Source organism: Rosa chinensis, chromosome 4, assembly GCF_002994745.2.
Source record: "Rosa chinensis cultivar Old Blush chromosome 4, RchiOBHm-V2, whole genome shotgun sequence".
In the NCBI taxonomy this organism is placed as follows: Eukaryota; Viridiplantae; Streptophyta; class Magnoliopsida; order Rosales; family Rosaceae; genus Rosa; species Rosa chinensis.
This window is the reverse complement of record NC_037091.1, coordinates 35,466,097-35,483,609: the sequence shown is the minus strand read 5'-3', so window position 1 is coordinate 35,483,609 and position 17,513 is coordinate 35,466,097. Positions and strand designations below refer to the sequence as shown.

The window sequence follows — 17,513 nt, the reverse complement described above, 5'->3', positions numbered from 1 at the left end:
GGTGATGAAAGAAAAGACTTAATGTAGGCTCAAAGTGGTTAAACTAAGGGGGTCCCACGACGGGCACAAATGGGGACACATGCTTATTTGGCTATGGTGGTGATTCCTATGGTGTCTCTATCCTTTCCAGAATCAGGGACATGCATTGATAAAAGTCCCAACAAGCACAAGAATGAATTCTAGCATTCTCTAGTCCATTAAACTTAATCTATGGCAAGCAATCAATGAAATGAAGAATAATGAGATCATCAAAACATTGCCAAGAAATTAAGAATATATTTCATTTATCACTCCAAGAAAAAGGGACATGGCTCAAATATCTCACATGGGTTTTTATGAATCAAAATTCATCTTAACATGCTCATATTCTATACCAAGGTTATGAAATCCATATCCACTACTCATGCATATGCTTTTTATATATCTCAATTAACCAAGGAATACCATTTAACATCATCTCAATATTGTGATCAAGGACTGAAAAATCGAAAAAATCGGCGAAATTTCACCGAAAATTTCATTTTTTTGGAGGCCCGATATATCCATAGCCTAACATGACAATTTCGGTCGAAATTTTTGATATTTCTCGATATTTCCGATATTTCCCGAAATTTTCGATATTTCCCGATATTTCCCCATACATTCCAAAAACCCTACAACAACACCAAGGATCGAACCTTGGTCATCCCACTACCCTTTGAGAGGGTTTGCTAACTCTGCTGCACATACCTTTTATGTATTAATCACAACATTCTAATATATATTCATTTGCCTAGGAATCTGAAAACTTAGATACACGTCCAATCAATAACTAACTTGAAACACTTAATTACTATATTGAATTTTCTTTTACTAAATGTTCAAAAATTTTACAACAACATTTCAAATTATAACTTCTATAAATAGTTCAAAATCATCTTCATACCTTGCACCAAATAATCTTCATACCTTGTACCTCATAGGTCTTCTACGTGGTTCTAAGTTACTCATGTAATTCAAGGTGTAATGTATGATATGTACAAAAAATGTATATAAGGCGTGATGGCCTAGCCTCCCATTGAGTTTCTAGCCATAAAAAAAAAATTAGATGTTTATTTCAAAAATTTTAAGAGTTATCAGCGATTCAGCATTTACCGTTTCATCTTAAATTATTACAAATTACTATATAATGAGATTTATTCAAGGTTTTGTTTTTATATATAGTAGACAATTGATAAAATAAACATATCTAAAAGTTTCACTTAAAATTTCCATGTTTTTCTTCAAATTTCCATCATTTTTCTTGATTATTTACCGAAATCGATATATCCTCAATATTTCCGTTTTCGGGACAATCGATATTTCCTCGAAACTCGATATTTTGGTCCTTGATTGTGATTCTCTTTAAGCCATAATTTCAGAGATATTGAATCATCCTAGACAGTTAAGGGCATCCTAAGACTCAAAAATAAAAACAAAAGACTAAGACTGAAGCCAAAAAGGTTTTGGACTAGGGTTATTTCCTTTCTCCTTTCGGTAACTCCTTTGGAACATGACCAGGTGAAGAAGGGACCGATTTTGGCGGAGCTCAGCTCACTTGATTGACAGGCGACGAGACCATTTGTCAGCACTTCTCGGATCCAAACTAGACCTTAGACATCACATCCCATCAAATGCGCCTACTTTGAAGAAATTATTTCACCCAAAAATCATTTTGACTCAATAAATAAAAGCAACAAAATGTTTTAATTTTTTGACATTTTTCATTTTTCAAATTTTTTTGTATTTTCAATCTAAATGATTCAAGACAAAAGTATAAATCCCTTCCCCCACACTTAAATATTGCATTGTCCTCAATGTAATCAATCATAAGCATGCAATGAAACAATTAAGCATATAGGAATGGTATTTATGAAAATAAATACGAAAACAAAGGAGCAAAAACGAAAATAAAAGACACAAGTACAATTCAAACTAAACAAGTGAAGGGATAGAAATGTCAAACTCTCGTTGAGGGCTCCTCCACAGCTTCGGTTGAAATGGGTTGCCTCTCATGCAGCGCTTAATATTTATAGTCCTTCAGCCTGGACTCTTCTCCTTGCTCACACATGTTGGGGCTGAAGGAAAGACCCATCCTTAACTTTCTAAGTTACTTTTACAATTACAATTACATATTTAGGTACTGGAACAGGGGACCTCATTGTGCAATGGGACTATAGAACAGCTACCCTTGACAAGGTCATGTTTAATCCAATATACCTTAAGCATGTCACACAACAATTTTTTTTTTGGAGTTAATTTTCTTTTTTTTTTTTAATTTTTACACACTTATAACAATTAAAAATTTAACGAAATTCAAAACAACCTAAGTATATTAATCTAAGTGAAACACACAATTTACAACATGCTTAATCTAAGTGAAACACATACAATTTACAACATGCTTAAACAAAAAAACTTCTACAAATTGCACAACAATTATAAAAGACATGCTTAATTTGGTAACACTCATAAAACTTAAACTAAATCACAATTATAGCTTGGCCTAGCATAAATCGCAATCTGTCACCATTCCACAAGTGTAGTACAAAAATTTAGCAGGCATTCTATATAAACAACAAAATTAATGACACTTTAAGCGTTAGAGATTTTAACAATCCCCGGCAATGGCGCCAAAAATTGATGTGGCTGAAATAGCCTCACAATTTAACCCTGCAAAATGTAGTTGTCAGTATAGGATAAGCAGGGATCGTTTAGTCTGGGGATTGTAGGGTACACCTACACTAAAAGGTCAATTAACAAATAAAAGAATAAAATGGGGGGTTTTGAAATTTGGTTCTAATCTACTTAAAAAAAAATACAAATAAAATTATCTACAATGATAGACTCCCATAACCTAGACCACTACCACTCGAAAATTACTAAGTGTAAAAACAGAAAATTCATTTCAACATGCTACAAAAACGTGCCCATCTTAAATTCCTAGATAAGAGCCCAAATGGAAAGCCTTAGCGGATCAATCCATTTATCTAATTTGTTCTAATGTGGGCTTGGATCGGAAAAATCCTTACCAAGCCCAATACTACTAATTTTCGAAAACACTTAGTGTAATTCTCTTAACTAGTAGTATTATCTAACCCTCGAATCAACTCACACGTGCAAATTAACCATTAGACATAGAATTTAACACGTAATTTCCAGAATCGTTTAACCATTGAAACATGATTTTTACCACTTTTTAGAACTAATTGCTACTTGTTTAACTTAGCGCCTTAACAAATAACAATTAATCTTGGCAAATTAAGCAAACACACAAGAACTCTCACCGTTATTCTAGCATACAAACTTAATAATCTAACTCTAAAAATTACCTAAACACATAAAAGGGAACAAGATTGTAACATGCATCATAAAAGAATTCTTGAAATTAACTCAACAATAAACTGAAAATCTCAAAAATATTAATAAAAATATTCTGAAAATTTCATGTTTCCAATTACACAACTCACAAATCCAAACAAACAAAATCGAAACAAAGATTGTAAGTAGAGTCATAGTTACACTTTGAAGCTTTCCATAGCGGCTTGGCAACAAGGTGATGAACTCGTCTCTGCGATGGTGGTGGAGCGTCCTTGACTTAGCGCCTAAGAACTTCTTGGATTGATGGAAGGATGGTGGTCACGATCTTGTAGGTGATGGAGGTTTGAGGAGTGAATTGGGCAGAGCTATGGAATAGTCTTTTTGTCTGAAAGTGATAGGCCAGGAAAAGATCTTGGTCAGGAAGTGATGATTTTGGAGTAGAGAATGGCTGCTATTTATAGTGGAATTCTCCTCTCTTATGATGCAATCATGGCGAAGCATCTAGAGGTGATTTCTCCTCCAAATTTGCTTGATTTTCTCTTGACAAAGTCTTGATTTTTCTGATCTCTTTTCCCTTGATATATTCCCTAGATATCTCTAGAGTTAATCATGCAATGCTCCTTTTTTTCCTTGAATAGTGACCAGATACATCCCTTATTCCTCTCCTTTGAATTGCACTAATTTCTTCCAAGAATTGTACACACAATAAACTCCTACAATAAAAAAAAAATCTGAATTTAATGAGAGTTTTTAATCAATAAGAAATAAGATAAATAGGAATAAATATTGATTAAAAACACTCCATTTTATCTCCTCGAATTCTTCCTAATTTATGCAAGTTTTCTTCTCTTTTAAGTTTTCCTTGATTTCATCAGTCAAGAGTTTTCAATGGGATGGACTCTCATTAAAATAGGAAAATCAGAAATAGAAAAGTTCAAATGAAGAAAGTTTCCTAAAACAAAATAGGAAATATTTCCTAAAATGAAAGAGGAAAGTTTCTAAAATGACTTGTCCTTAATTTATGCTCATTTTTGCTCTTTTTCACCTCTTTTCTCCTTTTCCGACCATGAAGTACCTAAAAACATAAACTATATTATAATTAGGACTAAATACTGTTTAGTCCTTGAGGTTTTGACTATAAAACACTTCAGTCCCTGACCTTCTAATTTCACACGTTTAGTCCCTGTACTTCAAAATTTCAGACCAATAGGTCCTTGCTGTCTAAAAAAAGTCGCGGCGAAATGTCTATTATGCCCTCAGTTCTTTTGTTTTAATAAATTTATTCCTTTCTCTTTTTTAATTTATTCTTTTTTCTTTATTTTATTTATTCTTTTTTTTTTTCAAACAGAAAGAAAGAAAGGGAAAAAAAAGAAAAAAATAAACAGAAAGAAAGAAAGGGAAAAAAATTCATTTTCCAAAAAAAAATATTAATTAATTAAAAAAAAGAACTGAGGGCATAATAGACATTTCACCGGGACTTTTAGAAAGCAAGGACCTATTGGTCTGAAATTTTGAAGTATATGGACTAAACGTGTGAAATTAGAAGGTCAAGGACTAAAGTGTTTTATGGTTAGAAGTGTTTTATGGTTAGAAGCTTAAGGACTAAACAGTATTTAGTCCTTATAATTATTAATTTTAAAAGAATAACTTAGCCAAATGAGGGAAAATACATATTAAAAACGTCAGACTTTGTGCTCTTATCATGTGAAGACGCAGCAGGATTCAAAGGTGAGTAAATGTCACGATATTTGTTATGAGCATGATTGATATTCGTTATGAGCAAGATTACCCTGTTTTCTTAGAGTTATTAGGTTAGCTATGACTATAGTTGGTATTAGTGACATTCCTGAGTGAATGACTATATATATATATATATATATATATATATATATATATATATCCTATCCAGAGCGGAGCTCCGCTTTGAAATTAACTTGTGAAGTTCGAGTTTTGGGTCACTTTTCGGTCTCATATCCACATCTCGATCGTTCAGTTTTTAGATATTAATGTATAGATTATCTCTGCAAATTTTCAGCCAAATTGATGATCGTTAAGGCATTGATAACTGCTTTAAAGCTAGTACGGTTCAGGTTGACAGATTTAGTCCGTCCATTGGTTGAAGCAAGTTAGATACATTAACGATCATCATTTTGGCTAAAAATTTGCAGAGATGATCTACACACTAGTACGTAAAAACTGAACGGTCGGGATGTGGATGTGCGACCGAAAAGTGACCTAAAACTAGAACTTCACACGTTACTTTCAAAGCGGAACTCCACTCTGGATAGGAACTGTGATGCCTAGGAAATTCGTAGTTATTTTCTGAGGATTTTCCGAAATTTTAAATCATGGGTATCAGACGGTTTCGTGGCTCGTGGATGGAGCGGAAGTGTTTCGGGCGAATAATTATTCAGGAAGCGTCATTTTAGAGGGGGCGCAAGGGTTGACTATTTATTCTTTGGGTTTCTCCAAAAACTTCCTTCACGAAAGTTGTAGAGCGTGTCGATACGAGTTCGTAGACATGCGGAACACGAGAATCGGAGTTCGTATGAAGAACTTATGGGCTTCGGAAAAACTTTCCATTTTGGTATAAAAGGACAAAAAATTCCGGAAATTGCAAAAAAGGCCAGGTTTCCATTTTGGGAAACCCAGCTCGGTTTTCTCTCTCCCCGAGCCCGAATCGCCTCTCCATTTTCGCCGGCTTCGTTCTCCTTCCTTCGGCCACCATAGGATGCGATTCAAAGTGGGTTCTCTTCGCCTCAATCCCCTCTTGAGGTCTGTGGAAGGATTGAAGAGAGATTCGAGCTATGGAGGGAGCTACATCGACTGGAAGTGGCCGCTTCGGGGATGAAATCGCCTTGATCGGTTCTGGCCACCTTTGCCGGTGATTCTTGAGGGCTTTTGAAGCTTGGAGGACGTTGATGCTTCCCACAAGGTGGCTTGCATCGATTCAACTCGTGGAGGTCGAATTTTGGAATTGAAATTCTAGGGTTTCAATCGAGCTGTTTTGTTCTAAGGTAAAATTCGATCGATTGGTTCATATTTGGACTTTGGTGTAGTTATGAAAGTTTAAATTGGAGTGGAGACGAAGAACTTTGGTGTTCGGAGTTTTGTCAAATTCCGACTTTGGGCCGGCGGCGGCGCCACCACTGTGGTGGTGTTTTCCGACAGTTTCCGGCCACCTTAGGGATAGTTTCTGTTCCTGAGTTCGATCTACTCGTCGATACGAGCATTTCGATATATTGTTTGTAATTTTTGGATATCGTATGAGCATGTTAGGGTTTTTACGGTTTCGGACCGTTCGATGTTTCGTTCCGTGAGGATTCGAGCGTCCGATCGACTTGTGGTTTTGGCATATCGATCGTAGATGTATTCTGGAGACATTGGGTGGTCTCGGATGTGGTTTCGCCTCGATTGGCATCACTTTGGGGATTTTAGTTCAAAATAGGGGTTTCAGACTTAAATCGTTTGTGAATTGTTACTAAGTGGAAACCGATTGTGATCAGGTACTTGACGAAGTATTCTTGGACGATCTTTTTGTGGGTTGGCTGCCTTGTTCTGTATTAAAGACGCAACGGGAATTTCGAGGTGAGTAAATCTCACGATATGTGTTATGAGCCTAGTTACCATATTGTCTTTGAGTTAGGGAATTAACTATGACTATAGATGGTATTAGTGGCATTTCTGAATGGATGACTATGTGTGTATATATATATTATGGGGTATATATATATACATATGTATTCATTTATTAGTGGCTTCGTGGTGAATCTTTGTGATGATTGTCATGTAAGGCTTGTGTAGGAGTATCTGGGTGATGACTGATGAAATTGTGTATTGAGTTGTGATTGTAGGATTTCATGTGTTGAGATACCATGGGTCTAGTATGACCATCTTAAGTAAGACTTAAGATATGGTAGCTTATATAGGAGTATCTGTGTGATGAATCTGTGATGATTGTCATGTAAAGCTTGTGTAGAAATATCTGTGTAGCTTGTGCAGGGATAATTGTGTGATGATTGCTATCTGTGTGATGACTTGCAATGAATCTTCGTGATGATCACTATCTTTGTGATGACTAGCGATATCTGTGTGACGATTAGTTAGATGATCGCTATCTTTGTGATGACTGGCGATATCTGTGTGACGATTAGTTAGATGATCGCTATCTTTGTGATGACTGGCGATAATTGTGTGACGATTAGTTAGATGATCGCTATCTTTGTGATGACTGGCGATATCTGTGTCATGATTAGTTGGATGATCGCTATCTTTGTGATGACTGGCAATATCTGTGTGACGATTAGTTAGATGATCGCTATCTTTGTGATGACTGGCGATATCTGTGTGACGATTAGTTGGATGATCGCTATCTTTGTGATGACTGACGATATCTGTGTGACGATTAGTTGGATGATCATTATCTATGCAATTACCGGCAATATCTATGTGATGATCAGTGTGATGACAGCTCGGTAGTGGAGCTGAATTGTTATTAATTTAACAAAAATCGAGAAGACTGCTGTGATGGTCGGGGCTACCCACAGACGTCAGAGTGAGGGATTACGATGACTACTTTGATTTGAATTGCTTGACCTAGTGTGACCACCTGAACTAAATTATATGCAGGGGTTACCATGACTTGTTTTGCTTGTTTTGAATTGTGAGTGCCTTGTTTTCTTTTTGATTTGATTGATTGATTGTTTGATTTATTTTGAAGACCATAGTGGTGACGATTGTGCTCTGTGTGAGGATAGGAAGGTGATTCATTGTTTTCACCTTGATGTCATGTTGATGACAATGTTTCCGGTGGGAAGGAAATGAGTGTGATCCTTGTGACTCACTGTTGTGCATCTAGGGATTTTCAAACATTATCTAAGGAGGTTTTGTTTGACGGGGAAATTTGTGTAATGAGATGCTAGGTTGAGAATCTGAGCATGTAGTTTAGTCACCAGTTGACTTATGTAGGCACGATATGGAAGATTATGGAATCGATGGCTGTAGGTGTGAGCTATGTGTATATCGTGTTAGGTTGAGGTGACTTAAGAAATGTGTTTTGCTTTGTGGTTTTGAGTTTACTCATACGAGCTTTATAAGCTTACCGGGTTTGTTGTGTGGCAACCCGGTGCACTATTCAATGGAATTGTGTAGGGGTTATTTCTGCAGGTCAGGTTGATCGTGGCTGATGCTGAGGTAGCGTGCTTGCAGCTTCACTGTAATAAGTCAATTTTGTGACCTTACCGTTATAAAGACTTCCGCTTGTAGTGAGCTCTGAGGAGTATTTACGTTTTATTTTGTTGTTGACAATTTAATTCGTAAACTCGTGTGTTATGTAACTTGAGGAGCGAGTCAATATTGGAATTGTGGGTTCAGGGCATCAATATGTACTTGGGTTAAAAGGGAATAGGTTTCTAAGTATTTTGTATTGATGGCTGAACATTTCACGCATATATAATTATGGGGTTATATATATCGATTTTTATCTGTGTGTAAAAATCAGGGGCGTGAAAGGAACTGTATATATATATATATATATATATATATATATATATATATATATATATATATATATATATATCTTTATTAATTATGCCAATTCTCAGGCACATGGTTAAATTTTTTAAGTACCTGTAATGCCCATACTTTATTAAAGCTCCATAAATCTATAAATATTGTACGAAGGATATGATGGTAATCTTGACAATAAAATAAAGGGAAAAGGATTTTGCTGTGGCAGAGAAGAGAAGGAAAAAAAAAAGGAAAACATCACAAATGGTGTATGAACTTTAGGCATTTCATCACTTTGGTGTACCAACTTTCATAACTATTAGAATGGTGTATCAAGTTTGCTCCAATCTTTCATTTTGGTGTACGCCGTTAAATTTTCCGTTATCCTTACAAAAAAAAAAAAAACTAACAAAGCTAAAGGAAAGATAATGGAATTTTTTTTTTTTTTTTTTTGCAAAGATAACGGAAAATTTAACCGTACACCAAAATGAAAGATTGGAGCAAACTTGATACACCATTCTGATAAGTATGAAAGTTGGTACACCAAAATGCAGAAATGCCTAAAGTTCATACACCATTTGTGAAGATATCCCAAAAAAAATTCCCAACAATTCTGCGGGAGAGAGAGAGAACAAAGACGCAATCGCGCACGATCTCCAGACTAGAGAACTGCTGGGCCACGATCTCAACACAGACGGATGTACAAGACGACGTGGAAGAAAATCGGTGTACAAATGGATACATCAGGACTCATCCCTCTTCCAATTTACAGTTCATACGAAAATAGGAAACACAGAAAGAAAGAAGAGCATAGCACAATCAAACCCAGGAGGAGGAGAAAGAGAAAGAAACAAATCGGGTGACGGTTTGCAAACTTGCTAATTGCCATTGGGTCATTTCAGATTTTGGGTTTTGTTTTGCTCAAGTAGAAGACGAATCCACTCTTGCAGACTTGATAATTCCCATTGGGTAATTTTCAAATTTCATTTTTCATTGATTTTCATATTCAATTTGTTATCTTTTCGGGTTTTCTATAATCCAATCCACGGGTTTGAATTATAATATCAAAGTATGTTCTGCATGAAGGATCAAACCCAAGAGGATAGGTTTGGTCCTGCTAAATTGTCCAGTTATTTGGGTTCTAAGAGGTAGTATTTGTTTGATAAAACTGATGTGAGCATCCCTTTTTTCCTTTTTTTCTTTTTTGTCTTCATCAATAAATTATGTGGATGCCTTCTAAATCACATGTACGTTTTATAAATCACAGATCAGCATTAGCAAGTTTTTTGTCCTTGGTTGATGCAACATGTGAGATCTTGCTTATTCTTTTCTCCAGATGATGGTGTCTCATAAAACGAAAGTGAATGACAAGGTAATTCTATAATCACTTCAAGATTAATATGCTGATCTGTGTGCGAATTCTTTTTAGCTATAATGATGTTTGAAGTTTTGTATCATTCCATAATTTATTTATTTTTTAATCTTTTTCAATCTTTTCCCAAAGGAAAGTACCTGCTCGGAATTTAAGTTTTCCTTTAATCTGCCCCCTAATCACATTTTTACTTCTCTTGCTTTAGGCTATCTAAGTGAAACTCATTGATGTCCTTTATTTCTCTTTAACGCTTAAATTGCTTGGAAATATAGTTATAAGACAATTAGAAAGTAACAAATATGCTGAAAGTAACCTCTTTGTATCGTCTATGCACATTTGGCAAAACTTTTCCATGAAAATTTCAAGTCAAGTACGTTTGCTCAAAACATATATGACAATTGTTGAAAATTTCAAGTCAAGTACGTTCACTTCACTTGCAACATATATATATGAATGGCAGCTTGGACACTACAGATAAAATCATGACCAGCAAGCAAAACTAATAGTTGAAGCATAAGGACCTGTTCATCTATATTCAACGTATCTCAATTATTTAATTATGCCCCAGGTCATTTTTAGAATCCTAATATTATTAAGATCCTTTGCTCCATTTTTGTCATGTGTCGATTTTTCTATTTGATTAAGCATTTATTATAGTGTACGTCTTTTCATGCAGTAAACACTAAAAGATTGGGCAACTCGATGGTTAAATCAGGTCCTATTGGGTTCACAGACCACTATGTCTGACTCAGGTTCACATACTAGACCGAGTCAGGTTCACAGAGACGAATCAAGGGCAACCCAGACTGTGGATGCTTCGAGTACGTACTGGCCTAAATGGCTAATACTGAAACTAGCATAAAATTACTAGAGGAGCTGTAGCTATGTTTTGATGCGGTATTACCGTAACACACCGTTACCACTTGATCATTTAATTGTTTAAAGGCAAGTAAGGTGTTGATGACAATGGACCAGTAGATTGTCTTTGGTCGTGGGTAAAGTAACCATATATATATATATATATATATATATAAATATGTTGTTCAGAATGATTTATCATTTCATTCGCCGCAAGTAGGCATGAGTTTGAAAAAGACATTTTCATTGCAACCTGTGATGATATGATTAATTTCATTAGTAATGCAATTCTTTATAAATCAGTGAATCATATCTTTTGTCTATGAGTTGTAAATAGAGATGGCTAGAAAAGAACAATTAAGGTATATTACCAATTGATAGTAGTTTACATGGATAGTACACGTATACCAAACTGTATAGCAGTTTTCTCCACCAGACCCAACAATGGGTTCAACTTAGTAGGGAGACTGAAATTGAATGTGTTTTCTGAAATTAGCAATTAAAAACTTTTCTATTTTCAAAATAAGTTCGAAAAAAGAAGAAGAAAATACTATTATAATACAAAATAAAAATAAAAATGTTAGGTATCAACACAATTCAAACTAAAGAAAATAACATGTCATAAAAAAAATAAAGAAAATAACATAATATGAAAATTAATAATTTACTTTCAACCCTTTATGCTAAAGATCTTTTTGTTATCTTCCACTGAAAAGTATAGAAAGAGAGATGAACGGAGCAACACCTTTGGAAAAATATTAATATTTTATTATATTTTTATAGGAACAGACACGACACAAATGGATCATAGAGAGCGTGCACGTGCTAGCCATCAAGAATGGCGACAATCGATGAGTTCTACACAACATGAAGCCTATTTGGCACAGCGGCGAGTTCATGCTCGTGGAAAGCGACTAGCCGTGGAAAATGTAAGTGACCATGGACAAGAGGCGGGCCCAAGTAATAGGAATAGGCTAGCTCTAGGTACTTTTGTATTGCTTAACTATGCCACTGTTACGAGTTTTTATTTTTATTTTTTTCTCTTAATACTTACAAGCTACATCGCTAGACTTTACAGTTACACGATGTATGGATATGTGTATTAATAACATGAAACAAAAATTCTAAACTTAATAGTTGTAATTAAAATAATTGACAATTGCTTATTATTATGTTAATAGTACACTCCAACAACGAGAACATAAGTTCAAGAGTGTCATCCTATTCCCAAAACCATGACCAAGATGCTACAAGGGTGCGCTTGACCCACATAAGACAATTAGCCCGTTCGACTACATCTCGACCGAGCAATGTGGTTATTCAGGATTCTGTGCCTTACGGTAAGCTTACCAAATATTTATATCCAACCCATTCACATAAGTGAATTTTTATTAGGTGTTTTTGCTAAAATTGTATATTTTCACTTATAAATAGAGATGCCTAATGTCACAATGAATAATCACGATGAGGACCACAATAACAACGAGCATATGATGAATAATCATGAGGATCAGAACAACACTGAGCTAGAGAATAACCCACAGCATCAGCGCAGCAGCAATGTTGACCCAGTGCGGTGTACAAGGAGAGCAGTAGTAAATTACAACTGCGCTAGAGATTTTAATGAGGGATGGGGTGTCCCATTTTGTCGATTGCCTGCACTAAGAACATGTCCATACTGCAATGCACGGTTATTTCATCGAGGGACCTTCAATTTTTGTTGTTCGAAAGGAAATATTGTTCTGCCTCTAATACCCTCTCCGCCCGAGATGATCCAGCTCTTTTCTGACCAAACAGATGTGGGTAGAAAATTCAGACAAAATATCCGAGCCTATAATAATGTGTTTGCGTTCACTTCAATGGGTGTGCATGTTGATGAATCTATTAATCTTCAAGGTCGTGGAATTTATACTTTTCGTGCACAAGGTTCTATATATCATAAGATTGGTGGGCTTTTACCAAGTGAAGGGGCGAGACCATGATATCTACAAGCTTACATATATGACACCGAGCATGAACTTGACAATCGATTATCTGAAAGTATAGTTTTAGACAGGGCACTAGTTGAAAAGATACAACAGATATTGAATCACTATAATCCATTTGTCCATCAATTTCGAAGCCTCGGACAGTGCCAAGACTTGCCCAATTGCAGGTTCATCATAAGAGAGTAGCCTTCTAATCAACATCAGTATTGTTTGCCATCTGCATCACAAGTTGCTGCTATTATAGTAGGAGGGGGCGACATCAATCCGAATGGAAGAGATTTAATTGTCCAAACAATTAGTGGAAGACTCTGGAATGTTAAAGACTCGGTCGAATATTACGACCCCATGCAGTATCCTATGTTATTACCTTATGGAACATATGGGTGGGATATTAATAGTCATGATGAGAATGGAAGACCTATGTCATGTTGCGACTATTATGCATATATGTTACAGGTTAGTACATTTTTTTTTCAACTTTAGTTCCTATTGCATTAAATTTAAAAAAAAATCCTACTTAAATACCTGCTAAATAAAAAAAAAATGATTGTGCAGATGTGCCCAGGTGATGAAAATCCTCTACTTCGAGGCAAACGGCTCTTACAACAGTATGTTGTAGATAATTACGGGAAAATTGAATCACAAAAACTCAGATGGCTTCGCAGTAATCAAGATATAATTAGGAAAGAATTTTATCAAGGACTTCAAGACTTTTTTATTGTTGGGGAAAACAATGCAGGTAAGAATTAATATTTTACTTTCACCTATATATCAGATATGTAAGTTTTTCAATTGTACAATTGTAGAAATATATAATATAGATTCACATTTTCTTAGGTAACGTCGGTGATAGGACAATTCTGCCATCATCATTTGTTGGAAGTCCACATGATATGTACCAACGGTACCAAGATGCGATGGCTTTGGTTCAAAAGTATGGCAGACTAGATTTGTTTATCACTATGATGTGTAACCCGAATTGGGAAGAAATTAAAAGTGAGCTACTCCCTGGACAAACATCACAAGATCGTCCAGATTTAGAGGTCAGGGTATTTTGTTCAAAACTTGAGCAACTAAAAGAAGACATCATCACCAAAGGGGTATTGGGAAGAGTTATTGCTCATGCTTTCGTCATTGAATTTCATAAATGGGGCCTACCACATGTACACATGCTGCTCATGTTGGATGAAAATGATAAGCTTAATAACCCTGAAGATTATGACCGCATTGTTAGAGCAGAAATACCAGATAAAGATGAAAAGCCTCAACTTTATGATCTGTTGTTGAAACATATGATTCATGGTCCATGTGGAACCTTTAACCAACAGTCTTCATGAATGAAAAATGGGAGATGCAATAAAAGTTATCCAAAATCATTTGCAAATTTCACTGTGCAAGGAAACGATGCATATCCTATATATCGAAGACGAGCAAGTCACTTACCAGTCCCTCTACGTAGATCTGGAGACACAATGGTGGATAATAGTTGGGTTGTTCCTTATAACCCGTGGTTGGTACTACGGTATGATTGTCACATCAATGTTGAAATATGTGGGAGCATAAAGAATGTCAAATACTTATATAAGTATGTCTACAAAGGTCCTGATAGAGTTGCAGTTGAAGTGCAATCTGACCCAGAGTTCGATGAAATAAGACAATTTGTCAATGCAAGGTGGGTTTGTACACCAGAGGCTTTATAGAGGATATTTAAATTTGTAATGAACAAAATATATCCAACAGTCGACAGATTACAAATACATCTTCCAAACACGCAACAAATCAAATTCGATGCAAATGAGACTGTAGAAGACATTCTAGCAGATTAGCATGCACAGAAGTCTATGCTTACTGAATATTTCACCATGAACCGTATGGATCCGGAAGCAAGATGATATCTATATCGAGAATTCCCTCAATACTATAGGTGGGATAGTAAGCACAAAGCTTGGGTGAAAAGAAGGAACAACTACAAGGTAATTGGAACAATATATAGTGTTTCACCATCCGAAGGTGAGAAATGTTACCTACGTGTCCTTCTCAATCAGATAAGAGGACCGAGATCATTTCGTGATTTGCTTACTATTAATGGAGTCCTGCAAACTACTTTTATGGAAGCGGTAGAGAAACGAGGTTTGCTGGAAGATGACAATAGCATCTGACAATGTCTATTAGAGGCCTCTGCAATTAGAATGCCATCAGCTTTGAGAATATTATTCGTTACAATTTTGGTGTATAGTCAACCAACTGGTGTTCGAAGATTGTGGGATGAATTTTATCCTTTCATGATTGAAGATTATTCTTCTTCAAGTGATATTGTCGATATTTCTGTTAGAAACAGGCTACTTTGAGATCTAAACAGAATGCTAGAACAATTTAATAAGGGCACTGGAGAATTTGATCTGCCTGAAATGACAAGTGAGCCAGAAGATACTCTAGGAATACCGAGATGTATGAAGATGAAATTTCTATAAATATCCCGCACAAAGATATTGATGCAATTGACCACCTTAACAATGACCATATGATTGCATTCAACACCATAATGGCCGTAGTTGAGGGAAGAGAAAGTGCATTATTTTTTATTGATGGTCCTAGAGGTACTGGGAAGACGTACTTATATCGTACATTGTTAGAAAAGTTGAGAAGAATGAGTCATATAGTCTTAGCCACAACATCATCTGGAATTGCTGCAAATTTATTGTCCAGCGGGAGGACAGCTCACTCTAGATTCAAGATTCCACTCAATGTAGATGCATCATCCATGTGTTCCATAAGTAAACAGTCTGCTCTAGCACGACTAATACAAGATTCCACTGCAATTATTTGGGATGAGGTACCTATGACACATCGACATGTGTTTAAAGCACTTGATCGAACATTTCGAGACATAATGGATGTCGAATTACCGTTTGGTGGAAAGATAATGATTTTTTGTGGAGATTTTCGTCAAGTTCTCCCTGTTATTCCTAAAGGAACGAGGTCTGAACTCATTCAAGCCTCCATTGTGAAAGCAACATTTTGGGTACAAACAAAGATATTGAGATTGAGACAAAATAGGAGATCCATAAATGACCACCAATTTGCAGAATTTCTACTTCGTGTTGGCGATGGGAGTGAACAAGTCATTAACGAAGAAATAAGGAGATTACCAGAATGCATGGTGGTTCCATGGGAAAGTGACCAATCTATCAATCAAATTATAGATGAAGTTTTCCCCAATTTGGGTGATCATGTAGATGATGCAAGATACATGGTGGACAGAGCATTGATTACTCTTATAAATGATGATGTGGACGTGTTGAATGAAAAGATAATCAATATGTTTTCAGGTGAAGAAATTACATTGTACTCATTTGACTCTGTTGAAGATGACATGAGAAATTTGTACCAACCAGAGTTTTTGTACTCAATAACCGCAGGTGGGCTACCACCCCACAAGTTAACTTTTAAAGTAGGTGCTTCAATCATGCTTTTAAGGAATATTGACCCTAAATTAGGATTGTGTAACGGTACTAGATTGTTGTGTCGTGGTTCGTACCAAAATCTGATTGATCCTGAGATACTAACAGGACAGTTTGCTGGGACTAGAGTTTTTCTACCTAGAATTCCTTTGAAAAGTGCAGAAAATGCTGGGCTACCATTTCAACTAACAAGAAAGCAATTTCCAGTCAAACTGAGCTTCTCTTTGACCATAAACAAATCTCAAGGTCAGACTATCCCACATGTAGGTGTTTACCTCCCAGATCATGTTTTTAGTCATGGACAATTATATGTTGCATTGTCGAGAGGAGTATCAGAGTCAACCACAAAAGTTCTAGTTAAAAAAGGATCCATAGTTGGTGAAGATGGCGTATTTACAAAGAATGTCGTATTTAAAGAAGTTTTGCTTCATTCAAACACAAATGATCGATCGTCTTCATAGGTACATCAACATTTTTATTGATTAGAAACATACATATTTGATTGAATTTTTTTATATTACAATCTGTAACTTTGTGTAATTTTTTCTATTTGTAGGAATGGTTGAGACTGAAGCTTTAGGAGATGTGTTTCCATATTTTCATGTGGTTGAAGCATGAAAAAAAAAATCAATAAAAATGAAGTTGAAGCATGAAAAAAATCAATAAAAATGAACACTTCTTATCTCAGTAAACTTATTTTGAAAGAGTGGAACAAAAAGAAGCATACACAGTATGTACTCTTAAGCTCTGTTTCTTTTCCATTTAATATGTTTTTATTTTTGTGGTAGTTAATCAATTCCAATACTCTTAATCTCTGTATATGTTTTTGTACAGAGTTTTATGTTTTTTACTAATGGATTGCGCAAGACATATAGAATATTTTATAATATTTGTATGGGGTTAGAGTTAGGTGATATGCAACACAGAAATTATACTGCACTCATGAATAACATTTCAAACATGCGTAGCAAGAAAGGAAGGACAATA

General features: G+C 35.6%; 2 protein-coding genes across 2 annotated transcripts; both read left to right on the top strand.

Moving 5' to 3' along the window:
• The first annotated feature begins 13,410 nt into the window (after positions 1–13,410).
• LOC112199186 lies at positions 13,411–14,402 on the top strand. The gene is made up of 3 exons (XM_024340235.1): positions 13,411–13,521; positions 13,621–13,804; positions 13,903–14,402. Exons 1-3 carry the CDS (start codon positions 13,411–13,413, stop codon positions 14,400–14,402), a joined length of 795 nt encoding a protein of 264 aa, XP_024196003.1.
• A 1,109-nt stretch (positions 14,403–15,511) lies between these two features.
• On the top strand, positions 15,512–17,144 carry LOC112199185 (ATP-dependent DNA helicase PIF1-like). Its single transcript, XM_024340234.1, has 2 exons — positions 15,512–16,772; positions 17,083–17,144. Exons 1-2 carry the CDS (start codon positions 15,512–15,514, stop codon positions 17,142–17,144), a joined length of 1,323 nt encoding a protein of 440 aa, XP_024196002.1.
• Positions 17,145–17,513: the final 369 nt, after the last annotated feature.